The 27,326-nt window shown below is 42.9% G+C and overlaps 2 protein-coding genes across 4 annotated transcripts in view; both read right to left on the bottom strand.

Moving 5' to 3' along the window:
* Positions 1-3,727, bottom strand: part of LOC128429186 (lysine-specific demethylase RSBN1L) — a 31,409-nt gene extending 27,682 nt beyond the window's left edge. The window contains exon 1 of the mRNA XM_053415467.1: positions 3,106-3,727. Within this exon, the coding sequence (XP_053271442.1) occupies positions 3,106-3,727 (622 nt within the window). The remainder of the gene's footprint in view (positions 1-3,105) is intronic.
* Positions 3,728-6,939: 3,212 nt separating this feature from the next.
* Positions 6,940-27,326, bottom strand: part of ptpn12 (protein tyrosine phosphatase non-receptor type 12) — a 39,716-nt gene continuing 19,329 nt past the window's right edge. Inside the window, exons 11-19 of one of the 3 annotated variants that reach the window (XM_053414677.1) lie at positions 26,311-26,409; positions 23,821-23,906; positions 17,986-18,175; positions 16,165-17,110; positions 13,090-13,143; positions 12,294-12,365; positions 10,962-11,015; positions 10,228-10,305; positions 6,940-9,844 (exon numbers count right to left, since the gene is read on the bottom strand). In XM_053414677.1, coding sequence (XP_053270652.1) covers positions 9,783-9,844; positions 10,228-10,305; positions 10,962-11,015; positions 12,294-12,365; positions 13,090-13,143; positions 16,165-17,110; positions 17,986-18,175; positions 23,821-23,906; positions 26,311-26,409 — 1,641 coding nt within the window. In that variant the 3' untranslated portion in view covers positions 6,940-9,782. Of the gene's footprint in view, positions 9,845-10,227; positions 10,306-10,961; positions 11,016-12,293; positions 14,937-16,164; positions 17,111-17,985; positions 18,176-23,820; positions 23,907-26,310; positions 26,410-27,326 lie in introns of those variants that run through there. The other 2 variants (XM_053414678.1, XM_053414679.1) reach the window with 2 other exon arrangements.

Genomic DNA, 27,326 nt, shown 5'->3' with positions numbered 1-27,326 from the left:
GCGGTAGCTATTAGGCGATGGCGGCCTGGTATCGAGGAGCCGCCGATACACGCGATCAACCAGCCGGGAGCCATGTCCCATTAACCAACATGGAGGAGGCAGGGTCAACTAACGGGGGGCGATCAAGCTGTTTTGGTTTAACTTTTAGGGAGCCGTTATGTCGTCCTTCTTTATATTCAGTCTACAGCTGTAATATAAAAGGTCTGAGAGCTGCAAAAAGAAATGAGCTGCGTTGCATGGGCCCTAATCCGTGATTTATGTGTCACACGTGATTAATCAGAACACAAAAATAACCCGGCTGGTGATTAAGACACTGTCAAGTATTCCAGCTTCATTATTGAGTTGAGATGTCTCTGCATTCGGCTTAAATGCTAAATAATCTTTAAATCCATTTAAAGAGCTCATGGCTTGAATTATGAAGAGAACTGAATTCATACAGTTATGAATCAGACTGTAGATAAATACACTGCGTCTCTCAATGACAACAGACAAAACTTTGCCTCAAACAGGGTCAAACTGAATAAAACAACAACGTCTTGGACACTTTACAAACTTGTGTGTCTCTTATTTCAAGACCAAATGTAGCCAGGAGTCACTGCTCCCTCTCCACTGCCGTCAGCCTCCCTCCCACAGCAGCCCCACCGCCGACATCGCTGCGATGATGTGATACTCGTTGGATCCCCGTAGGAAAAATTCTTCTCCTCAGGGAAGGTCAGGGCGCAGCTTGGTGTCGCTGCAGCGCTCCTGAAGCTGGCAGAACTCCCTCTGTAGCTCAAGGACACGTTTGGGCGCCGTGCCTCAGACGCCGCCACGTCCTTAAAGCCGTCCATCTTTAACCACTGGCTCGGCCTGCCGGGCAGTACCTGGACATATTAATCCTCGAAAACACTGTGCTCATGATTAATGTGGATTAGCACTCTGCTCCACGTTCCCTCATCTTCACAGTTACGGCTACTCAGGATAATTACCGACTCCTGCTGCTGGCCGTTGAGCAGCTCTACACCACAGCAATTAGAGATTCAGTGTGTTGCTCGTGAGCACGTACATGGAAGTGTTGAAGGGCCGATAATATTTATGCTACTAAAAGCTAATTCTGGCTGCGTCCAACAGACCTAATGAATGACTACTCTGCAGTGAGCTTCGAGCATGATTGGATTCACTCAACAAGTTTACAGCATTATAATAAACCAGCAAATAAACCAGAAGGAGTGTTATGATTGCTGTATAAAAAAATTATTCTAATTTTAATTTAATTGTTTAGCCTTTTTGCTGTTCTGAAATTCCTTTAAACTGAAACACGGCCTTCCACATTTTTGTTTGAACGAAGACAAATCTGAACATCCATAGACAGACTGTTTGCCAGACAGGGTTAGTGACAGTGTGTTGGGGGCTAGTAGCCGGCAGCACGTCTCGTCCTGGTGTTCTCGCTGACTGCGGTGGCTGTTCAGTGCGTGTCATGACCTCTTAAACTGCCCGACTGGAAAAAGGGTGACATCATACACTCACACACACTCTCTCTCGCTCTCTCTCTCTCACATGCGTCTGCTCGGTGCACCCGCTCTTGTCGAGAAAACACAAATGCCTTTGAGACGCGCTTGCAAACACAACTGCATGTGGAGATGTTACACGATAACACAGGAAATCAATGAACCCGCAGCAAAACCCAATATCAAGAGGATCGTTCAACAGATGTTTGTGGTTTTTTCTGTTGCGTCAGTCGTTAAATAATCCTACATCTTATAAAATAATGTGACATAACATATTTGTAATTTTACTAAAAGCCTGGTGTATATTCGTATTATGTCTATGATGGTATACATAATAACTGAGTCACATGTATGTTGGTCATGGTCTTTAAAAAAAAAAAATGTATTCTAATTAGTCATGTGAAAGATTAACTCAATTGAATTGAATTAGAAAGATATTGTTATGGATGAATCTAGACACAAGCCCCCGGCTGTCCACGGAACCTCATTTAATATGCACCCTCTGTGGAGGGTAATATGATAAAGCAATTAGAGCAGATAATGTATTTGTGTGGTATTTTGAGATAGTATAACTCTGCAGACAGTTTTGTTTGATAATTTGAATAATCATTTGCATTATATAAGCTTACAAAATGTACTCCCTTCGTGTATCTACTTGTTTTGCCTGCTTTGACCCACATATTAGACAACACCATGGGTCACAGTCAAAACAAAACCACATGTGGACGCGTCGAGTCAATAATCTAATCGCTGCTGCTGCCAGTGGAGTCCGGATCGGATGATGCACGGTGACAATATACGTTAAAAATAAAAGTGATTTAATGAACACACCGTGTGCTGTGGAACAGGGAGCATCAACAAGCCGCTGAGCTGCGCGTCCGCTCCCCGCACAGCCGCGGGTTGCAGAGGGGGGCGTGGTGCTCCACCAAAACAACACTACACGATAATGGCGGGCGGCTGTCATGTTGTAATGACAGCAGCAGTAGGAGGAGCAGCAGCGTGCGGTTTAATGCGTAAACCACTGTGAAGAATAGGAAATCACTTATAATATTAATAACTTTAAATGGTCTATAACACGTTAGTAGGGATATATTACACATGCGTTACATACAGGGGATCGTGCGCGCGATGTTTTATGAATAGCGCGTAACGTAAGGATTCCGCAGCAGCAGCACGAGAGCAGCTGGTCTCGAGCAGGTCGCGCGGCCACTGGCGCGGAGCTCGAGGGTTCACGAGCGGGTGAAGGAGCCCACACAGCCCGCGGAGACATCGACCAAACCCGGGCTTTCACAGTCCAGTGACCCGGTGTGAACACCTCCCCCCACGGAGGTCGAATGTGATTCTGTTAATCTTCGTGTGTTCTCTGTTATTTCACTGAACGTTCAGGCGCGCGTTGTTAGAAAACAGTAGCTGGTCCGAGACCAGGACGAATTACTGGGGGCGGACAACCGCGCGTTCTCCGGGACCACATGTTCGAATCCCCAGTGTGTGGAGCCAAGTCAGTGTAACAGCGCAGAACTCCCGCTCACTTGCAATAAACACAACTAAACAACTTTGTGAAAGCAGCTCCAGCTCCGAGGAGCATCTCGCTGAGAGCGAGCACATGATGGTGGCCTACCTTTGGGCGGCAGCGTGACCTCTCCGTTCTCCCTCCTCACCGCAGAGAGGGGGCTCGGTTTGCTGGTGTCGTTGTTGTTGTTGTCGTTGGTCGCGGGTCCGGAGGTCACCATCACTTTGTGTTTCTTCTCCTCCTCCTCCTCCTCCTCCTCCTGCTCCTGCTGCTGCTCCGCGCCTCCTCTCAGAAGCTTCTCGGTCCTCTCCCGCTGTTTCTCTCTGCTGCTCTTCTTGGCTCTGCAGGAGGACGTCGCTTTATGGAGGAAGAAGTCGCTCTGTTTGAACACTTTGTGCGTGTTTGTGGGTGTTTGGGACCCGCCGGTGGAAGGGGCAGGAGGGTTGTTGCTGCCGCCGCTCCACTCCCCCGGGCTGCTGCCGGAACTCTGCCGCTGCTTGCCGGGCTGCTGGAGTTTCTCTCTGCCGCCACCGTTGCCTCCCACTCCCGCGTCCCTGCTGACTTTCTTGGGCTTAACGCTGCGCTCCTCGACTCGGGGCTTCTTGGGCGGCGGCGGCGGCGGGTTGAAATCCCAGGCAGGAGCCGCCTTGACGAGCGGGCTCTTGGCGGAGGCGAGCCCCGCAGCAGCCGCGGCTCCGGCGAGGTGAGCGGAGCCCAGCGAGTCAGCCATCTTGAGGCTCGTGTTTACTCTCTAACGTCTCTGCCGTTTCCAGCAGGACGTGCAGGCGGCGGCGGGGGGCGGGGCTCCTGCGTAAGTGACAGGCGAGGGGCGGGACCAAGGTGTGACTGACAGGTCCAGAGGGAAAAGCAAGAGGTGGGGTTCAGTCAGGGGCGTGCCTAGAGTTTATTGGGGCCCCCGAGCAAAACATTCCCAGGGGGCCCCTCAAACAGCGTTCGTCAATATTTGGTTATTATTTATCTTACACCAATTAAAAGTATGACGTGTAAAGAAGATCGTGGCACCATCCAAACACGATGTTCTGTATCTCGGACAAACATGGATCATGAATCCTTCGATACTGAGGAGACGATGTTGTCATAACTCATAACTGTGCATTGCCCTATCACCACCAAACTTCTGTCTCATCTTCAGAGTCCAAAGCCTGAACAGCTCTATGTGTCAATATTACCTAAGGGTCATAGCGCCACCTACTGATCAGTGTGAAAATGAAGTTGTTGTACCATTGTCCAATTGACACAAAATTGCTCATGCTACATCAGAGCCCCTACTTGAACAGATCTCTTAGTTTGTATGTAATAATGCCGATGGTGCCACCTACTGGCAATAGGAAATTAGCTTTGTTTTACAAATATCATTCAATTTTCATAACATTTTCACAGTGTGATGTGCAATTGATAGCATTGACCATAATGAGCAATTAGCAGGCAAGAATCGACATCACGTGACGGACATTGAAGAAATTGTAAGAATTATTATTAGGGGCCGATCACCGAACAGTAGGAGACAGTGGGAGGCGCTATTCAAATTGTAAGGATTATCATTATTTTATTTTTTCAGGCAAATTAATTGGCTTTTTGAGGGCTTTAATATTACTTATATTATTTCATATATCATATATCTCTCCCATTATCATCATGCGCAGTTTTATATTTGCAGGCTCTCAACTCCTCATGCACTTGGTTTTTAATACTTCACTTATTGTTCATATTCTTTGATATAGTAACGGTGGTGCACAATACTTTCCTTTGGCATTAATATCTATCATATCTTGAGGCCCCAGCTTTTCGATTTGACACCAGCTCGGTGCAGAAAGACATTAATGCTCCAGTGCTTCCGAAGTGTCCTCACATGAGTCACAGAACGTGTGCAGCGGTTTGACGGTGCTGTGTTTTATTTTAATGAAAGCATCCCCATCAGTAAACATGCCCTCCCTCATCTCATCCTCACAACTGGATGAGCCCATCACTCTCTCACACACAGAACACATCATTATACAGTGTCTTGACTCCTCCGGGGCTGTTTTCACTTTGATTTATTGAGATGAAAGATTGTTCTTCCCTAGGAGTGACGGGCGGACCTCTCGGTACAAAGCCTGCCAGTGTGTGGACAGCCAACCGTGAATACTAAATATGATTAGCAGCTGGACTAGGGGGGTTAAGTTACAACTTGCTGTAAAAATGGTGACAAGTTGATGCAAGTCAGAAGAGGAAATTTGATATATGTGTGTGTGTGTGTGTGCGTGTGCAGTGGCAGCAGGAGCAAGCCAGGAAGTGTGTGAGTGTTTATTGTGCAAGTTTGACTCCTTTCAGCAGCTACTGTATAAAACTAATTTCCCTAAAATCAATCTGGTTGAAAGTATTTCCTATTCCAGGCGTTAAAAAAACAGCTGATAGTTTTCATTTCCTTCAGATGGCAGCACAGCCTGCTGCACACATACATACACTCTGCACTGATTGGCTATATGTATAAAACAATTACATAACTGCTCCATGGGAAAACTGAGGTGACCCAGTTAAGGTAGAAAGCTGGTTTAATTTACACTAGACGCTGTGTGTGTGTGTGTGTGTGTGTGCGTGCATGCGTGTGCGACACAGACTGTGCATTGATTCTGTGCCACTGAGAGAAAAACTGCTGCATAGAGTAAAAATAAAGAGGATAAAGTTATAGCATGCTAAGGAAAGAAAACACTTTGGCTATAAGTGGCTCCCTGGCCCCTGCTTTATGATGTATATATTAAACCTTAGTATAAACATTGGTCTTCTGTTACATAAATCCTCTGAAGGCCTCACAGGTTCCTTTTTGTATGTTACGCAAAGAGTTTAATTCATTTTTTGATTAATGCCATCCGCAAGTGTTAAATTAAAATAAATCTAATCAGTTATAGTTGTAGAAGTAAATTTAGGATTATAGAAAGTCTTAATTTATTCCTGTATTTAATGATCTATTTCTGAATACTTTTGTAATTTATTGTCCTTTATTGTGGAAAAGTTGGTCAAGTCAGGAGCTGTTAACTTAGTCGTAAACTGTTGGGCTTTCTACTTTATTTCTTTGAAATGTTGGTGCTTTGGCCTTTGAACCACTCCCCTTGTAAAATTAATAATAGTTTACACAGTTAAACTGGAACCAGTCAGACTCCTGTGATTTAAGTGGTCGTACAAAGGCTTTTTTTCATCTGTTCAACAAAGTAGTTTCTGTCCTGAGTGGCAAATCATAATTTCAGCAGGATTTTAAGCCTCAAATGAAGTTTCCTGCTGTCAGACTGATTATCCAACAATAATTGATCATAGAAACGTCATAAGATAAATATGCAGATTAACACCAAAGACAAAGCTGTCTTTACCACGTCTGCTACACAGGAGATGTTGTATGGGTGTGTGTGGGTATAATTAATCTGAAATGAGCGTTGGCTACATGTGAACACCAGCAAATAATTACAGTACATGTGTTCACCTGCTGTGCCTCCCTGAGTGTAAAGTCCTGTAAAGTGAATACAAATGTGAAACCCTGAAGGTCTGTGTGTAGGACACTGAGCTAATGTGTGTTTGTACCTCCTGCTATGATTAAGTCACTGTCAAATTATTATGCATGCCTCCATGTTTGGGTCGGCAGATCTTCCAGGTGTGAGAGAGGATCTCCTGCTGGGATGCCCCATACACACACACACACACACACACCGTATATATCAAACTGATGCTGCAAGTTAATTTTGAAGTCACTTGTGATTGACATTATCAGATGATGCCAGTGGGAGATGCAATTTAATTATCTTAAATCGTGTGGCTTCAGAGACAATTCAGGGTGATTTATTAAACACGTGACTGGTCCAATATAAATACTTCACACACGCACACCACACACACACACACGCAAATCCACATGCTTTGTTATTATGTACAAAGAAAAAAGGAAAGAGGCGCATCATTACTTGACTTTCATTTTTACTGATTGATTTCTGCAACATACAAACATTTTGGGAGTAAGTGTGTGTGTGTGTGTGTGTGTGTGTGTGACAGGAAGAGGACAAGGGGCGTGGCTGAATGAGAGTCCCACTGGAGGCGATGAGCAAGCAGCAGCGAATCATATCAGTCCCGCTCACGCCACTCACGATGATTGGAGGAGAGGGGACGAGGGGAGGGGCAAGCTCTCTCTTAAAGGCACAGGTGGGCTCTTTTTCTGAGATCGAGGCGAGTGTGCGGCTGACGCGGGGAGAGAGAGACATGGTTAAACGGAAAGAAAAGGAAAGCTGAGGAAAAGATGGATAATGTGAAAAAGAAAAACTCCTCTCACGTTACCGAGCAAAGGGCGTATTTTGTTTTGGAACCGCCGACAAGTTATGAGATGCATTACCAAAGTGAGCAGATGCGTTGAAGACGGCAGCCTTTCAAAAGGTAAAAAGGCGAATGAATGAGGATGGAAGAGGAGGAAGATGAAAGAGAGAAATTGGGGATGGAAGAACAGAATCTATGAGGGACTGAAAACGTGTGAAGAGGGAAAAGACGGAGAGGCAGAGAGATTAAAGAGAGGTTTGGATGAGGAGCAGTGAACTTGTGATGCATCAAACAACCGCGTATACAAAAATAACTTTAAAATAGCATTTACAACAAAAAAAAAAAGACCATTATTATTATTATTATCATCATTGCCATCATTAATATTATTATTACAATCTTATTAGGAGCCCGTTGTTGCTATTTGAATGTGACCAGCTGGCAGTCTTTGCCTTTCATCTGCCAACCGATTTAAAGATAAACCAAAAAAATCAATATTTTTAAGAATATAATTAGAACATAAAAGTACAAAATAAAACAACCCTGAAACATTTGACAGAGGAGAAAAACAAAAGGGCAGCAGAATAATTTACAGTTTCAAGGGAAACATCGTGTAGAGGGGAGGAATCATCATCATGCACTGACTTTCTTACATCTTCTGTTAATAATATTTAAGCAAAAACAAAAATCTGAAATATTATATACCTAAACTGCCCTGTACAGATCTTTATCTTTATAAAAAATGCATATACTGTATAGTTACGGTAGCTAATGGAGGAGAAGTTAGCAGAGTTCAATTCAAAGCTGGAGAAAACAGTAGTCCTGGGTCCCTTGCTGCTTAGGTCTGATTGGATCATTGTCTCATGAATGCAGAAGCAGGTGAATAACGACTTGGCCGTCAGATGAGAAACCAAACAAGTTGCATTTGGATTTTAAGAGTTTCACTAGATTCCCAAACACTGAGGTCTGCTGTGAGTAAACCGGCTGCTGGAGCGAAAACTTGAATGGTTGTTCATCTGAGGGCCGACAAGAATGAGAACAGAGAGGCGCCGACAGAAACTTAAAACAGCAAATATGAGTCTCAAGTTAAGACCAGGAGATGCCCAAACAACAACATGGAGGGAAATTACCTAAAGAGAAAGGGCCAAATTAGGAAGGACTGTCTTCTATGGGAGGGAGGGAGGGAGGAAGGGAGGGGGCTCATGGTCCCAGCAGTGAGAGCCAGAGTCACGGGGCTGACGAGGTGTTTGGTCATTCATAACGAGTGATAACCCGGCTTTGACTAGAAACAGGGACGTCAGATTTTCTGGGCACAAATTCTTAAGCTAGTGCTTCAGCTATGATATCACTGGATCAATCTCGGGGGTGTAGAGGCAACAACCTCCAATCAACAGGTGGAAAATAATCAGATTACAGCTGTGATGTCCTCATTTAACTCCAAACTTCCAAAAATGCTCAACAAGTCATTCAAAAGCCACAAAGCAGGATTCTGGAGCCAATAAGCTCGACAGTCGACTTCAATGACCAAACCACGTCAGCCTCATTTACTCTGGTAAACAGCATAGAGATGTGCGAGACTAGAGCCGACGCTACTGCAGCTAACGCAGGGCAGCTCTAATCTTTACGTTTCTATGATGATCCTTTATAATGTAGCACCAGCACACAGAAAGAGGAAGAGCTATAGAGAAGGAGAAAGAGAGAGAGCACCCTGGCAACCTGTAAATACCCAACAGAAAAGGTTGCATCATGGGTAACAGATTATCTTGGGTCGCTTTGAAGATTGTTGTTCACTCAGTAGGAGGAAGCAGACACCTGGGAGTCCAGTCACACCTCGGGCATCAGCTTCCCACAGTAGCTTTTGTGATTAAAGATAATTCCTGATTGAGGACACAAACTGTTACTTTTCTCATTTGGTATGAAACAAAGTATTTTTTCCTCATAATTCGAGGGGAACACTTTTCATTTGAACACGTCAGGGTTACGCCTACACTCCTCTTCATTCATCTTAAGAATGGACAAATCTTCATGATGTGTCCACAGCTCAGAGAGAAAAAACAAGACCATTTCTTAATCTACTCTCAAGTCATCAAAATAAAATAAAAAAAGAGGAATTATGCTTTAACCATTAACAGGGAAATAACCAGACTGATCCCAGGTCAGCGTGTCGAGAAGTCAAAACCTCTAGCATCAGCAAGCTGAGCAGGAAAATGTGGACTTTGTTCAAAAAATGGACAAGCCACTTAAACAGTGAGTGTTCTTCTGCTCTGCACAGTGGCACTTTGAAAGGAGGACTGAGGAGGAGGAGGAGGAGGAGGAGGCGCTCAGTCTCGACAAGCTGTTGGCACAGAGTCACACAGAAGGCCCTTCTATGTAACACTGTGCTGTCTGTCTGTCTGGGTAGCATCTATCAACTTTTTTTGGACCAGCCAGGTGTGACCAGCAGAATCCGTCTCCTGACAGGCGAGGACACTGTTGGGAGGACGGGCAGACGGCCATCATGTCCACTCCAGGGGGGGCTCTCGAGGGCCTCTGGGCTGGATGCAGCGGTTACCGAACCCTGAAAGGAGAGGAAGTTCTTAGTCTGAACTGAATAAAATACGTCCCGAAATGTCTTTCCCAGGAGACAACTGTGCCTTCAGTTCTCTCCCGGTCTCAAAATGATCAAAACAATTTCTGCACATGCGGCCGTGGGCTAGATTTTCCACATCAGCAAAAGCAACTACACACATCGTGAACAGATGACACTAATAGAAACCGTGTTTGTCAGCAAAGGGGTTTGGCTCCGACCGAAAAATCATTACTTGGGCAAATTATACTCGGGTTCCTCCAGAGGGTTGACAGTGGAAACCTGGCCGACGGCAGCTTGCAGTCACAGAGAGTAAAGGTAAAAAGCACAGATGTCTGGACATGTAGAAGAGAGACGACAGCAGACTTACCCACCCAAGTCTGCCTTGCTGTCGGTTCCTGTGGCAGATGCAGGGTCAGCCGGAGATGTCTTCTTAACGCGGTCTGACACGTCTGCACACGGGCAAACAGACACACACGCAGGTTAATGGGGTGGAAACACTGTGTGGATATCAAGTGATGGATGTGTTCAGGAGGTGTTGCGTAATGGTTTTAGATATGCATGAGCTGAATATATAAATGACACGGATTTATAAATGCTCAGATGGAGTTACACTCCGAGCAAGTGAAGATCACTGCAGAATTCAAGTCCTATAGTTATTCCTTTTTGGATTATTCTCTTTCTGTCTCACAACACAGACACTGGAACTACTGAAGCAATAAATTGGCAGTAACCATCAGCACAGTCCTTGTAGCACGGATAAGCATATACACCCATTTTTCATTTCACTCCTCTATAGACATGTTTTATCTATTTCCCCCCCCAACTTTCCGTATCTTTCCGTAGCCATTACTCACTCTCACTCTCTCTCTCCTATCGCCGCCCCTTTTGACAAATTCTTTCAGTCTTATCGTGCGCAGGCTAATTTGTAAAACAGTGAAGGCCCTGCTCCGCCTCTGCTCTGTTGACTATACCTACGACAAACACATAAACGCAGCACAAACGAGGACAAACGTACAGGGACTAGAGAGCAGATAAAGCGCCGCTACACACGCCAACAGGCAGATAGACGGCCAGTAATGGACAGTTGTGACGTGTGTGTTCGTACCTGTGGGTGAGCCCCTCCAATCAGCTGAGGCCGACGTCCTCACATCCAGAGGGTCTGGCGGAGAGCAAGAGAATGAGTGAGTGAGCCGAAGAAAGAAGCAAGCAATGACAAAAGGTTGAGAGACACACACACACATGTACACTCACACCTTTTCTTTCCTTTCAAAATCACTATAGCTGCTTTCAGACATGCACTGAACTCCGGATAATTTCAAGAGATTATCCAGAAGGGCTGTGTGTGAGAACGGGAATATCCAATTCAGTTGCTCCCAACATTCTTATGTCCAAGTGAGCCCGCACACAGCAAGAGATTATCCGGTGTTGATTACGAAAGCAATACACGCAGAAGACGATGCCAACTTGGAAAAGCGATACGATTTGAGAGTTTTTGGTGATAATGGTTTCGCTGTAGACAAAAACATGTTATTTCAGCGGGGGAATTAATAAATCAGGTGTGTTCTCCTGCATGCTGCGCAATCCCTCCCCTGAACGCGCTGGAGATTTTCCTGTTGGTGAGAACGCTTCCTACCTGGAGAATCTCCTGCTGCGACGGTCATATGTGAAAGGCAAAGCCCGGAGAGTGTCCCGACGCAAGTGTCCCGACGCTTTCCGGAGTTCATGTCTGAAAACAACTTCTACTTCACAGTACCTCTCCATTTTCCTTCACCACTCAGCCTTCAATCCAAACATTCCTCCGTCTATCGCTCACATCGCGGAGAGAACAACCTCTACTCTGGCCTTCAAAGTGCCTCAAAGCTTCATCTTCAAAAGTGCAAGAGTTGATTTTACAGGTGAAAGCAATGATCTTTCAAATCACCCTAGAGGCGATAAACCATTCTCCTCACACACACACACCTCCACTGCAGATCTCAGAAAAACTGTAATGCTGCCCTCCAGTGTTGTAAAACCGATAAAACCTCTCACACAAGCAATATGTTCAAAGTTAAACACCGTCTTTAAATCTCCTGCTGTAATGTGGTGCATTTTTTCATCCTAAAATATCAGAGACGTCAGAGGCCTGATACCTGAAATGTGTGTGTCCCTATGTCTGTTAAAAGTGAGGATGAGTGAGACTACTTGTTCATACACTGTCAAGGTCCAGATAAAAATGGAAAAATAAAAACATATTCCTGTTTTTCTAGCTGGTAAGTAGCACTGATACCAAAACAAAATCAACAACGGACCATGTGGATATTCTTTTCGTATTAGAAACAAAAAGCTTAGTCAATTTTCTTGGAGTTGATCAATAACCCGGAACCCAGGGGGCGAGCCAGTGCGTCCTCACTGCTGGGAACACACACCTGAGATTCACCTGCGACCAATGCAAACGCACCTGTGGCCAGTATGAAGGACTCGGGGGTTCTCGCAGGGAGGGGGGGAGGGGAGTCGTCGCTGTCCCAGCAGTCTGGGATGAAAGGTCAGAGGTCAAATGAGAAGCAACATTATTGGCTGACCGAGGAGGAGAGACAAGAGATCGGCAGTGAAATGACAAGAGACAAGACAAAAGCTCAGTTGCTAAAAACACATTGATTCCTCCTCCTGTACTTTGTTATATTTACAATAATTTGTTAATTTATTTTACAAATGCACTTTCACTGCTCAAAATTGCTAATAGTAGGTACATTAAATTTCATGCATGAAGTAGTAATTCAATAATAAAATTTGAAAAAGAAAATAAATTATATTAATGCTTAATATTTTACCACTTATGGAATATATTTGATTAACTTGTGGGGTTGTTTTTGTTCACTTTGTAACTCAATTGTCAATTCGTCTTTGTTATGTTTTAAAAATAACATTAAATATGCTCCAGACAGTCGTAATTACATTTCCCTGCATTAACCTGACCTCATATCCTCTTCGCATTGAACATTATTTCATATTCCCCATCTCTGTGAGCAATATTGCTTTTCAATGTCGTTTGGGATGAATACCCACAGGCCACTGCCACCATGTTGGGCTCCTGCAGCATGTTAAAAGAGTATGATAAGAGGAGAGGGAAAAGATTCTACTGGTTCACTGGTCTCCTCATCGTCTAATAGTATGGTTAAATGCAATAAAGAAAATAATATCATGAGGCCACCACACCTTTGTTTACCATGAATATTAAAGAGTCGTATATACTCTACCTTGTATGATACTGCTTTTTAGAAAACCATTGTCCCGTCTGTGTCTGAAGAGGTCTGATGATCAGATTACAGGAGATCAGCCCGGATTAGTGTCACATCCTTCTTAATAATGAAGAGTGATTAATTATCAGTTACGTGTCATAATTTAAAATTGATTATAAAAAGGCTACTTACACTGATAAAAAGTCACAGCTTGTACTTTTTGGGTTTTATATGTATGATTGTTGTTGTTTTTCTCATCATTTAATACAAATGATCTGATCTATATACATTTGTAATGTTTTATGCATTTGATTCCAATTACTGCCTTTTATTATTATGTACTTGTCTTCCATTGTTTTGAATTTATAGAGCTAATTTTATATTATTTCAATTTTTATTTCTCAGATATAAAGAATATTACGTTGAAAAAGATGCTTGGGGTAATTATTATATGTTGCTACACTGTTTGTCCAGCAGAAGGCGCTCTAACTGCATTCGTTCTCAACACATAAAGCAGAGTAAACGTCACAGCTGAGAATAAGCTAGTTCTTCACAGTTTGGGGCCCTGACTAGTGTGTGAAATAAACTGATGGAAAGTAAATTAAGTACCGCAGCATTTTAGGGAAGTCCAGCATCTGTTGCGCTCTGTGCCTCTGAGTCTAAAATCCACCAAACAGTATGAAACAAGCAACATGAATGGATTCAGTGACAGTGCAGCCAGTAAAACAAGCAGCCACCAGCTTTTTTCCCCTTGACCAACCACAAAGCAGCAATTAGCTCAGTGCAACTCACCAACAAGCATTGTCATTAGATTCTTGCAACCAATCAAACAGCAGCCATTAGATATTCATAACCGATGACGAAGCGCCGCCACAGCCCAAAACAAAAGATGAGCCAGGAAAACCAAGCAGCCGCAGGTCAGACCACTTCAGGCCTGTGAGGCAAACATTCCTGCATTTGGTTTGAGATATTGGGACGACCTGAGGAGAGCTAATGGCTAAAACAAGATTTGAATTTCCCTATTAAGGAGAAACAGGTTACCTACATGAGAAAGTTTCTCAGTGTTGCTCCTAAAACAACATATATGTTTGTCAGGTGGCTGTTTGTGTTCCTTGGTGTAAATGATTAATACTATGAACAACAAAATGTCTGTATAAGTTGTAAGAGTTTGATTTTCCCTAGTTTCTCTGATTAGTTTTTTTCAGCCTCAAGATTTAACTGGCTTCTTTTAAGCTGCTTACAGATATGCACTTAAGTCCTGCATCTTTAAATGGATTACAGGGGGGAAATAAAGTCAAGTAAGCTTCCATTTATGACCCCTGACAAGTGTTTCACATTTGATTTTAATACTCTTATGTTGTTGACAAAATGTTGTCATGCAACTTAAAACTACTCCTCATAAAGATATCAGTAACCTGGTTGCTTTAACTTAGATTAAACAACCTCTGCATGGCATCAATAAAGCCTAATCCCAAAACAGATTGTAGAATTTAGACAAGATTTTATCGACTGATCCCCATCATGCCTCCTCATGGTTTCATCCCAATATCTAAAGAAAATGCAGTTTTTCTTTTCAGTTCGGAACCAATCAAATGCAAAGTCCAGTTCAATCCACATCACACCAAGAATCCGATTTCAGAATCTCCAGATTTTGAAATCAGACGAGAGGGGCATCGTTCTCTGCAGCCCAGAAGATCCAAACCTTACCCACTGCGATTGTGACCGTGCAGCAATACAGAGTGAGACCCTGCTCTGCTCAACCCAACGTGCACAGAAGTGTGTGTTTGAACATTTTGTCAGTATCATGCAGTGTCGATTCCTTCACCATCCGACATGCACACACACAGTTCTCACTCACAACTGCACTGAAAAGAAAAAACAGACACAAAAAAATACATGGTTTCTTTCATTTGTTCTCCTGTTTGCAAGTTCACCCACTTACACAAACACACAAGCTGAAAGAGAAAGAGAGTTGTTTTGACAGATGTTTGCCTGGTAACGTTTGCAGCATTCCTCACAAACCAACCAATTAGTTATCCAGTCATGCTTCAGATGAGGCTCACTGGAATCTCTCTCGCTGTTTTGTTGTTTGCTTTTCTTTTCATTCCTTTCTTCCACGATCTCGTGTTTAGTTTCTTTCTCCCCGTCTCTGCTCTGCCCTCAGCAGTAAGAACAGTATAACTTAGTGTGCGTTGACAGGATCTACTTGTCGTTAGCATGTGGTCTGTCTAAGACCTCTGTGTCCTTACTGACCCAGAAAATGACTCCACTGTGTGGTTTCCCTGAGCTTATGTGAGAGTGGATGATAAATACAAGGCTGTCAAGGCTCAAGGCTCATTTGTGCTCAACGTTTGATACGTTCGTCCGTACTATGTGGTCACTTTGTCTGTTTTAGCGCACTTCGGCTGAATGCTTATGAAAACAGCTGAAACGGATCGAAAATCATGGGGGGGCAGTGTAGCTAATAGTTCAAGCGAGTCAATAAGAAACAATGAAGAAATGTCAATAATGGCCCAAGTTGGTAAGTTGGACCAACGCTGTTTACAACGCAGCCGCTTTTATCCTCTTTCTTAAGAGGTAGATTAAATCAACCTCTTCCATCTGCAACTTGTTTTTTGTTTTCATAATCTCTCAACTCGGTGCTGCTCTCTAGTGGACGTATCGGTTAACAACCACACCCACGATAAGGATGAAAACACGTATGTGGGCAGGGACGAGTCTCTTTTCGTACGCAGCATAAATGAGCCTCAAGAGTTTTAAGGAAAACTTGACTAAACTCCCTAGAAATACGATGAACTTTAAATCAGTTGAGTTAAATCCGTCAAAGATTAGTTGCGGTTTGATTTGTAGGGGACAGTTGGGCTTTGGCGGAGGTATGTGCGCCACAATTACTGAGTTAATTTAATTTATTTCTAAGCTGTAGTTTATTAATCAGACGTCTTCTGTCTAAACCTGAGAAAACTAGGGAACCCAAATGTCTGCTCATCTGTCAAACCTCAGCGATAATATGTAGTTTTCTTTGTTAATCGATTCTGTCAGTAAAGCTGAAGTGATTAGATCCACTCATTCAATTTCAGCGGCTGATTGACATACTTGCTGTGGTTGCAGGGGGCGATGGGGAGCTGTGCCCTGCGATCGACATTGGCAGCACCTTCCTGATTGGTGGCTGGTCTCCGTGGTGATGGGATGTAGTTACTGTGGCCGTCGCCATGGATACATTAGTGCGGAAGCCCTCCTTTCCTCCGGACATCTCTCCATCCCCCTCCTCGTCCGAGTTATCGGAGTGCAGGGGGTTGGTGAAACTCAGGGCAGTCCTAACTGGAGTGGAGGAGGAGGAAGAGGAGGAGGAGGAGAGGTGGGAGGAGGAGGAGGAAGAGGGAGCAACTCGGTCTGAGGAGGAGGAAGAGGAGGACGTCTTTGGGAACTGTTTCTCCGGGCTGCTGCAGGCCTGAGCCCACGGCGCGTGGCACGCCTTCACCTCCACCCTCTCCCCTCCCGGGACCTCCCCCTTCTCTCCGCTCTTCACGGGTAGGTGGTTCGGTCTGACCAGGACGCCTCCGTCTGCGTGGCTCTCCCCGCCTGCTCCTCCCTCCGTGCCCGAGTCTTCCGACAGCGAGGAGCTCGACGTCAGCAGGGATTGGCCAGAGCGGGCTTTGAAGGCGTGGCCTCTTTGCAGCGTGCTCGTGCTGTTGGTTGAGCCGCTGCCTGCTACTCCCATCGAGGAGGAAGTGTCAAAGCTGCGAGGTCCTTCCTGCAGCGGCACCTTTTTAATCTCGATGCTGAGTTTCCTCTCGATTCGAGGAGCGCCGGCACATTCAACTGCAGGGGAGAGCGGCGAGGAGGGAGTCTGGCTTTGGCCCGATTCGGATTTTGTTGATGCTGAAGACAACTTGTTGTTGTAGTTGTCGTTGAGATCTAGATTTGAGACCTGGGTTTGCTGTTTTTGACTTTGTAGATCTTGGTCTTTCTGCTCGGAGGGACTGGTATGTTTGTTTGGACTGGCCTCAGACTGGTTCTGCTGCTGGTCCACGCCTTTGTTCTGAAAGGAAGGGAAATAGAAAATAATATGTAAAACCATATTGAAAATATTTCATCTCCCAAACACAACCCAAAAAAACATGAAATCTCCACATTCAAAATGAAAAGGTTATGAGAGCAAAAAGGTACAGTCACACTTCTACTGAAGCCTACATGACAGATTAATTCAAGTAACTTTTTTGGAGGGACGTCCACTCAGCTCTGGAGAACTTCCAGGTCAGAGTTTCCTGAAGTTCAACACTGACTGTGCAAATGAGAATAAGAAATGGAGTTTAGAAATGGAGAAATATATATTCCCGTGTTCTTTTATATTGTGAAGTACAATATTACAGTACTGGTTAAAAAAAACTGCAATATCGCAACATTTACAAGTTGTTTACAATCACTATTTGATCTAAGGCTGAGCACTATAACAACATATCATGTGATGACAGATTTAACTGTCAAACAAATCAAAATACATATTTTTATAATTGTTCTTTATATTTCTATGTGACTTTATTTTCTATTATCTATCCATATATCGCTCCATCCATCTATACATCTATCTATAACTATATCTATCAATGAATCTTTTTAAAGCAAATCTGTTTTCTTTTTATTTTGGATGACACATGGTGCTCTAACCCGACAAAGAGTAAGAGACAGATGCACGTGTAAATCTCTCAACACTAAGTTCCTCTGAAGACGGCATCCGTGAAATGTGAAACCTATAAGAGGTTTTACAGGTCTGAATACTTTACATTCATATGCACACTCACAGATGAAAAAACATTCCATGCACCAAATAAAACCCCCATAGAAACACAGATGTGTGACTTTGCAGTAACACAATTGATTCAATACAAAGTATTTCTATCGTATTGATGAGTTCACCTGTGTTGCATTTTGCTTTGTGGTAGCCAGGACGTGAATGAGAGGTTTGGGGTGGTAGCGGTCGTTGTCCTGCCGTACGTTGGTGACGGTGGGGAAGGCTGAGGGGGGAGAGGGGGTCAGGATGGGGGGTACGGGGTGAGGCTCCGGGGGCTGGAGAATCTCCTCCTTCACATCGCCTTCTGCCTGGGAACTAGACGGAGATAGAAGAAGAGGAGGGAGGTCAGTTAAAGCTGAAGCGTGCAAAAGGTTTTCACTGATTGGTTATTACCCATTCTGGCTTTTGAAGCTTTTCAATAAGACATCTCAATTCCACAGAGATTGAATTGCAGCAGGAGCAAGTTGTGTAAATAATGAAGTCCAAATCTAAACGGCTTGTTTGAGATAAAAAAATAAATAGGTTTAGAGGTTAAGAAATATAGCACTTTGAATTGAATTTCATCATCCTGGTGACGTTTAAATTATTCTCCATATAACGATGAGATGATGAAGCCAAGATGATGAAATTAACTTAAATTCATCTCATACATGAATTTAACACGTGAATTAAAGTAAAAAAGGACTTTTCCGTTCATGCTGTGAAGCCAAGTTTTCCACCACTAGATGGCAGGATTTTAAAGAGTGTAGCAACATGCTCATATTATGTCAACATATTACAGACTAATTACATGTTCTCACAGCGCTCGCCCGTATTTAATGTAGACACGATAGGTTGATGTGAAGTGAACTGAAAACGGATGGTGAATTCTTTAAGCACTTTATAACTACTTTTTGAGAAGTACGATACAAATACAGATATCATCAGTAGGTGGGATTTCTATCGTATTTAACAGAAATCTCCCACGTGTTCTGTACTGTGTATTTTGCAGGTCTCTTCACAAACCCACCTATAGATCCACAAAGTGTAGGCGTGTGGATTACATACACTGCAGGATATTGAGGTTGTGACAGAGCCAACCACACGGCAATGGAACAGTATACATTAACACATCGTTCCACTTCACAGCATACACTTTCACATATGTATGCAAATACTGTAAATACACACACAGTGAGGAAAAAGAGTGAAAGGATGTGGTGATGTGCTTAATCAAGGGCGCATGACTGAAGCAAGAGGCGACAAAGGACTGACAGCACATGATACTGAGCGTGTGTGCGGTGTGTGTGTGTGTGTGTGTGTGTGTGTGTGTGTGTGTGTGTGTGTGTGTGTGTGTGTGTGTGTGTGTGTGAATCAAATACAGACAGAGAAAGTCAGACACAGGGAGAAGTTGCAGAAGAGAAGCACAGGGGATTTCCTTTACTTGTGCAACTCAGAAGTTTTGTCAGAGCCTCAGCATTGCAGAACATCTATATCTCATTGACATTTGTGAGAAGGCTGATGTGTATTTTTGTTTATTTTATTTATTCAGAAGATAGAGATAAAGAAAGAAGGAGATAAAATAATTAAATAAACAATATACGGCTTAGATGACATTGCAAAGATTAAAGTCAGCCTTGTCAACACTACTGCAGATATTTCTTTTCAATGGATATTTCCCCCTGCCTCTTAAAAAAGACCTGTCCAGACAATAACAGCTACCACTGCTCAAATATACACATGCAGTGATGAAAGCTGTATCAATGATCCATTAAATATAAGTGGAGAACACTGTGAGAATCCTCAGAGGTCTTATTCTCTAATCAAAAGGTATATAGCCGCCATTGTTGTTGTCGTTTCTGGCTCATTCTCATTACACAGAATAATAGTGAGCTTGTTACATCATTGTTTTCAAGACTATCCCTTTTTACAGATGTTTGAAAATCTGCAGTTTGGAAGGCGTTTGTCAAAAATCTCAGTTTCAGTCACTTTAAATGCTGCTTGCGTGTGGTCAACAGGCTCCAACGCAGACAGAGGCCAAGTTTAGACCACAGGCCCAGTAAAAGCAGTTTTAATGACTTTGTATTCTCAATTATAGAAGGGAATTTAAATGAAATGTCAAAGACAACACACTGTATATCTATAAAAAAGAAAGCATGCAGGTGTTTAAATGAATAGCTGTTGTTAAAATTCTCAGTTGTGAGGTCAGAGGTCATGGCTGCTGGAGATCAAAGCCTCTGCTAATGTCAGGTTTTTCGCCCGGCTAGTTCAGGCAGATCTCTTCTGTCCAGCAGAACCTCCAGCATCTCTTACGAGACATTGATTACAACATTATTTAAACCAGAACCCCATTATTACTTTTCTTTAATGAAAACATACATTACCCAGGAGGGTTAACATCCTCTATATCATCTTCATTGGCTGAGCCAGCAGAAGACGTATTTAACAATAACACAGACGACTCCCACCGGTGCCGATTTTTTCCATGGGGATATGAATCATTCAGACGCACCAGCGTTTATTCAGGCCCAGTATCCCTCTAAGAGGAGATAAGATGGAACTTTAATGATTCCTAAGGGGGAGCTGAGCTGTTACTGGAGCAAACACTAATAAGCCGAAGCAAAACAAATAAGCAGCATCGACGGGCAGAGAGGAAACGGAGGTTCCAATCACGGCACTCACGAGACGACTGCAGCACGAGACCGAATGAAGGAATGTATAAATATGTATGAAAGTAATATGAGGGTTTACATGAAGTGAATTAAGTAGAGGTAGTGTTTTCCATGATTGGTTTCCTTAACAGCTTCCACACATTTTGTTTAACTGTAGAAAATGAGCAAACCCAGATTTACATTGTGCTGATAATAGATTAAATCATCAGTGGCCACAAGGGACAAACACTTAAAAGTTTTTTCTTCCTGCTATTCTGCAACATCACCAATAGACTATGGACTCAATACCAATACCAACTTACAATAAATACATTTATCTGGTTTAACACTGCAAATAATACAATGTACATCAGTTAAAATGTAATAAAAATACCTCCCTTTCATCTCTTTTGGTTTTTGTACCAGTTTCAGTAATTTTGTTTTTACTCAAATATCTGATAACATGGAAGCTCATTGGGAAGCTGGTTGTCAGTCATTTGTAAAACTGTTGTTAATATATTTTGATAAGCAGTTCTATAGTTACATTGCAGATTAATTAATAATTACCATTGTTAGATACTTTAGTTGAAACTATGGAGATTCATATTCCTATACTTCTTGATGCTTACTGTACTTATTATGATTGTACTTTTTTTTTTCACTTTAAACTTATTTTCGAGGAACTAGACAACAGCTTTGTAGGCGCATTTGTCAACTACATGCTTGGACTCTAAAGCTTAAGTAGGCAGAGCCATGATAATCCTGTTTATCATCCACCTTCTCTTGTGACTTCATTTTCTATTTCAATCAATTCAAATGTACAAGGGCAACTTTGACCAAAAGTTTAAAACGCAAGAATTTGATAATTGATGTTTTTCACATAGCATCAGACAAACTCGCTCAGCTTCTGATATGCACACCGACACGTTTCAAAACCTAAAAGTTCACTTTTTCAAGGCTGTAAAAAGTTTATATTTATTACTTCTTTGGTCGCTAATAGCGTCAAATATTTCTGCCGTTTGAATCATTCATTTTTTTTCCCTTGAAGCTGTTAAAAGCTTCTGTGTTTAAAGGAAAACTCCTCTAAGAATCTTTAACTATTATAAAAACACTTCAAAGAGCTGGAAACAACAAAACTCACCATGAGCCTCTGTTCTTCTCCTTTTGCCCTAAAGCATAAAACACTACAACCCTCCCTGGTGTTTTGGTGCTGGTGACACACTTAAGAATGAACAAAAACCCAGGCACACACATTATCCACACACATGCAACCTAAACTCCTACACATAAATAGAAATGGACACATGCCTTCATAAGAACTTTAAATTTATGTAATAACACCCACACTCTTAAATAAATCATTTTAAAAATGCACAAACGCACACACACACTAACAATGGACAAATGTACTCTGCCCTCCACATATATACTCCAGAGGGTGGATGCTGTATATATTAATCATAGCTCCTTGACTGTGGGACTTGAATGCATTCACAGGAGACGGGTTGAGCTGGAAGAGGACTGAGCTTAGAGACGTACTGGTTTCAGGTTCCGGGTGTGGATACCCGACCGGAGAACATCAGGACTCAACCGGCTTTGGCCAGGTTCGGACAAAAATGTTAAAACTATGTTCTATTTTAAAAACACACAAAAAAATCCACCATGAAGGGACCCAGGGGGAGTGTGGCCGGCAGAATTTGGACTGTTACTAAAAACAGTTCATACCCTCACTAAAATACTCTCAGGCTCAATCTAAGTCTTGACAATATTTCTTTAGGAAACGGGCAAAATAAAAAAAGACACATACTGTGACACAGAGAGGTCAAAGAGGGAGAGAGAGAGACAGAGAGAGAGAGAGAGAGAGAGAGAGAGAGAGAGAGAGAGAGAGAGAGAGAGAGAGAGAGAGACATATATTCCTCACACGACCTCAGGCTCTGCCCCACTTCCAAGAACGCTTCCTATTTTGGCAGCAGTTCCCAGCTCAACTTTGTATGTTTTCCTTAGAACAGGAAAGAAACTTTTTCAGAGCACACATCTCTTGCAGCTACTTCCCAAAAGTAGGAGCTCTGAAAAATGTTTGCTTTCCCCGTCAACCGGCGGGAACAGTAAACAAACGCAAACCAGGAGCAAGAACATTTTAAAATTCATCCAGGGTAACGTTGCTCCAATAAATTATTCTTAAGTCGCAGATTTTTACTGTGGACATGCTAGGAATGTTCAGACTTCTTATTCAAAGTAAACTCATCATGTGTGACATACGCATCTGCCAGGAAATCCAACGAAATGTAAGCTTAAAATCGTGATATGTCATCAAACTCACTTAATTCTCATTTTAAAAACTTTTGCAATATCCAAATGATGTAAAAGGCATACGCAAACCAAATGCTGCCAAATCTCCTGGCAACAAGATGTCCTCTCTGGCATTAAAGCAACAGCAGTATCACAAAGGCATCCACCAGGGTTGTTTAAAAAGTTGTGTATCGCCTCATTAACAAGGGATCGAGGCAGCAACTCTGCTAGATAAATCATATGAGGAGGGAACGAGGGGGTGAAGATGAAGTACAACCCCTGCTGGGCACATATAACAAAATTAAAGAAGAGAAGACGAGGAGGGATGGGAGCGGAGAGGAGAAGAGTAACAAGAAGAAGGACTTAGAAAGAAACAAGGCGGGGGGACATTTTTCAAAGAAAGATTTATAGTTAAAAAGAGAGAAGGCAGCTATGTGTGTTTACACATTAAAGATAGAGTGAGTGTTTGTGTTTGAAATAATACGCCTGCGTGTGTGTTAAAGTCTATTTGTTCTCAAAGAGAGGGGGAGATGAAAGATGGAGAAGTTATACTTCAACTGGCCTGGGGTTACGATGCGTTCAACACTATGTGGTGTTGCAGAGTATTGCAAAGTGTTGCACAAAGGTCTATAAATACAGCTGCTCCTCAGGCCACGGCAGCTGTTAACAGCCAAACGCAAGTTAACTTCAGTGAAGTGGAGGCCGGCTGTATCTGTGGGCTGACGGGCAGCTTGTGTGTCAGAGAGCTCTGGTGTGTTTGAGGTGAGAACGTTGCCCACTACAATTTCATATGTTTTCATTGTGCCCTCCACACAAACTGCTGTTGCTGTGATTTATTTGTAGCCAGGACGTGTATGAGAAAAAGCAACACCCGCTGTGTTCAGTGGATTCACACCTACTGCTCACGTCTGTGCAAGTCTGTTCATTCACCCGTGTGGAGAATGAGTAAACGGTCAGTTTGTTCTTCTGCAAGTCCCAGGTGATGTTTGATTTCTAGAAACTTCAAGAAAATGTCTCATCCAAACACTGTACATATCTCACCTGCGTATGCGGGGCGGTTTCGGGGGTGGCGTGTCCCATCTCTCCTCGTCTGACTGGTGGCTCACCTTGTCCGGACTGCTCTCATCCTGACATGGACAGAGGACAAATACAAAGAAATATTCAGACACAAAAATGAGCACATGAATATTCCGAAATCGTTCATAACTTAAGTTTCCACTCATATTTTATCTGATCTGAGAGCATTCAATCAGTCTGCACCAGACATATGAGTTTTATGTGCTCACTTGTAAAACACACATTTTATGAGCTAAGAGCTCCACCAGTTTAGCCTTTTATTATTTTCCCATTAACATGACGTTGCCTGCAACTGATCATTCAAAAATGCCATCTGACTTTTAGTCGGCGCTGGAAAGTTACTAAATCAAATCTATTCTATCAACATATTATGCTCACTCGAACTACATTTTTTACCTAAGCACTTAAACTATTGTTTCTTTACTTCTAAAGAAGATTTATCTGCTTTCCTTGTTTAGTGGAATGGGTGATTTAAGTCCAACATGGGCCTAGAGAGTGTTTGCATTATACATAAGAGTCGTCCACAAAATGTATTAGCTTAAAAATGTTCAAATCTTCTATACGGCTTCTCTACATAAATTGGATTAAAACTGATGAGAGATAATCCCTCCTCTTCCTCCCACTGACATCGCCCTCCTTCCTCTCAGCCCTCCTCCCTTCTCTGCCACCTTGACTCATTAATTTGACTCTGTCTCCACTCTGATAATGAGAGAATTACGGGACAACTTCAGTGGCTCAAATCAGGCCAGTGCAGCTCTGCACGTCGTCGGTACAAATAAAGTCTGCACAGGAACTAAGTTGAGCTCACACAGCTAGAGATCTGATTACATCTCGTTTGGCCGCATCCGTAGGTCAGTGTGTATTGTGAGAATTGAATTTGATAGGAATCCCTTCTTGCAAACAATGGCGGCTGCGAGTGAGCAGAGAAACGTGTGTGGGTTGTGTGTATGTGTAGGCTTATTGTTCACACTGCCACTGAGTGCACTAATGTGGGGGTTTTAGGTGCCGACAGTGGCTGACTGGACATGAGTCAATCTGTGTGTGGACTGAGTCAGTCCAGCACACCGGTTATATTATACAAACCACGTGTGTGTGTCTTGGTGTGTTTGTTGGACTTTGTGAGATAATGACATGGTTATAATCAGTAGCAACAAACTTGTACAGGAGTTGTCGCCTTCCTGCATAAGTGTCCCACCTACTTTGAACAAATAATAAATATTATTGGCTGATATTACAAGTAGTGCAGTCTCTGAAAGTCTAGTACACAACAGAAAAGTGAACTGAGAGAAAGATTTCTTAGGATTTCATTTGAGAGTCTTTTCTCATGTAAATGTGGCTCTGTGTGTTCATGGGACTGTGTTTCGCGAGGGCCCCCCTTTCCCAACGGATGCGTGTCTATTCTCAGACTGAAAGTGCATTATGGGACAGGGGTGATGTCATCAGAGCTTCCTAAGCAGGAAGTCAGCTGCAGGATTGCTGCCAATGCTCTCTTTCATAGTCCTAATTTGTCCTCTCTCGTCTTTAGCTTTGTCAGAGAGCTTCGATTATGTCTCCGTCCTCTGGCTCTCCGTCATTTATTTTCACATAGCTACAGAACAGTGTTGGGGGGAAATGTGGTGCTACTAGTTAAACTACTTTTCCCAGTAGCTGCCTACAAGCGTAGCTTGTTTTCCAGTTATGAGCAGGATATTGTGACCAGATGCTACAACTCACGGTTTTATTTTGTCTTAAAGCTAGGGTAGGTAATCCTGGAAAAGCAAGCACTTTAAAAAACGATAAATCCTCCCCCTTCTCGTACAACTCCCTCCAGCACACTAACGTGCACTGCCTGACAACTACCAGAAGCCATTTATTTATTAAGAGAATCTACATTAGATGCTTCTTGTAAAACTGAAGCTCCTGAAAGGCCACGTCAGAAGTCCAGCGGATACTTTCAGGGAATCATGTGTGTTATGTGCCGCACAATGTCTCATTAACATAATGCACCCTCAGCTGCTAGTCGAACATAACCAAGTAAGCAAAGGCATGTTAACCCTTTTAAGTAAAAAGCTAATTAAAATCATGAACCTGAATATGTCTCCGTTAAAGTTAGGATAAGCCACTGAAGACAAAACATTTTTCACCTTTATTTTCTTATTTCTTAAATCGACTGTGATATGAGGTGGAACCGGGGCAGCTAAGGACACCTCATACATAGAGCATGTGTTTTGGGGGAACGAAGGACAGTGTGAAGTAAAGGAAAGTCGGGGGCAGTTTTTGAGGGCTTTTTTCTACAATCCTCTGAGGAGAGGTCTCTCTGTAACTTGTCTTCTCTCTGTCAGTGTAAAGTTTTCTGAAGGCCTCTCCTGCTCTCCTCTATTCCTCCTGCTCTTCGCCTCCCCCGTGACTAATTATTTGTGGTTTTTGCCCCCCACTACCAGTGTGTTACTCAGCGACATCCTGTGTGTGCCGTACCATGCCATCGTGTATCTGCGTGCTGGTGGAGCCCTCCAGTAGCAGCAGTTGTTTCTGAAAGAGCTGAGAGATCGCTCTGTGAACTAACTCGTACTGCTCCTAGAGAGAAAAGGACAAAGAAAGAGATGAAGACACAGAAAAGAGAGAGGGTGAGACAAAGATGTAATGGGGAGAAGATGGTTTCAATAAATCAATACAGGAGCAAAAACATTCACCATGTCAATACTCTACAATCATCCACTTACAAAGCTATGAAACATAACCTGTGTGAAAACCCTGGAATGGCCTTCACTCATGTAATCTCATTGCTTTCCCCAGATCAGACAGCAAACGCATTGCACTACATTTCCAGACATAACACTACAGCTAGAGGTTTGCATCAGAAATGGCCATAAAAATCATGGTGGCTTTATTTTCAATGTATGACTGCAGAATTTAAGCCTGGCGAGCGTTGCCCCTCCACTGCAGCTAACTCTAAAACAAACATGAACTACCCACCCATGTTAAAATTCTGGAAAAACCACCTAAACCAGTTAGAAATAATGGTGGGAATGTTTGAGTCGGGAGGATCCACTATCAACCAGGTGTGCAGCAAGTAGCAGACGAATGAATAAAGAGACCTACTGCAGACCACATTGCAATGTTTAATACAGAATAACTGTCACTCTGGCAAATTCTTACTTCTATATAGATGCCAAAGTCTTAAAATAGCAGCATGTTAGTATTGAGTAGTTTTCCAAATACTGCTGACACCAGAAACATTGTTTGTCATTAAATAAAGGTGCACAGCATCTTTCAATAAATCCACAACTTTTAATTAAACCTAAACAAGACTGAAATCTTTGATTACATTCTTCCTGAAGGGCAGATGATTGTGAAATGCTGTTAGTGTGTTGAATGTGAAACCATAAACATTATTGTAGGTTCATTACGTTTTTAATAGACTAATTTACAAAGATTGCTATGAGATTAATCAGGCTAAATGTCTTTAACGCCTCTGGGGACAGGAGCGTCGT

The sequence above is a fragment of the Pleuronectes platessa genome, chromosome 22 (assembly GCF_947347685.1).
Source record: "Pleuronectes platessa chromosome 22, fPlePla1.1, whole genome shotgun sequence".
Lineage (NCBI taxonomy): Eukaryota > Metazoa > Chordata > Actinopteri > Pleuronectiformes > Pleuronectidae > Pleuronectes > Pleuronectes platessa.
This window is presented reverse-complemented; position numbering and strand designations above follow the sequence as displayed.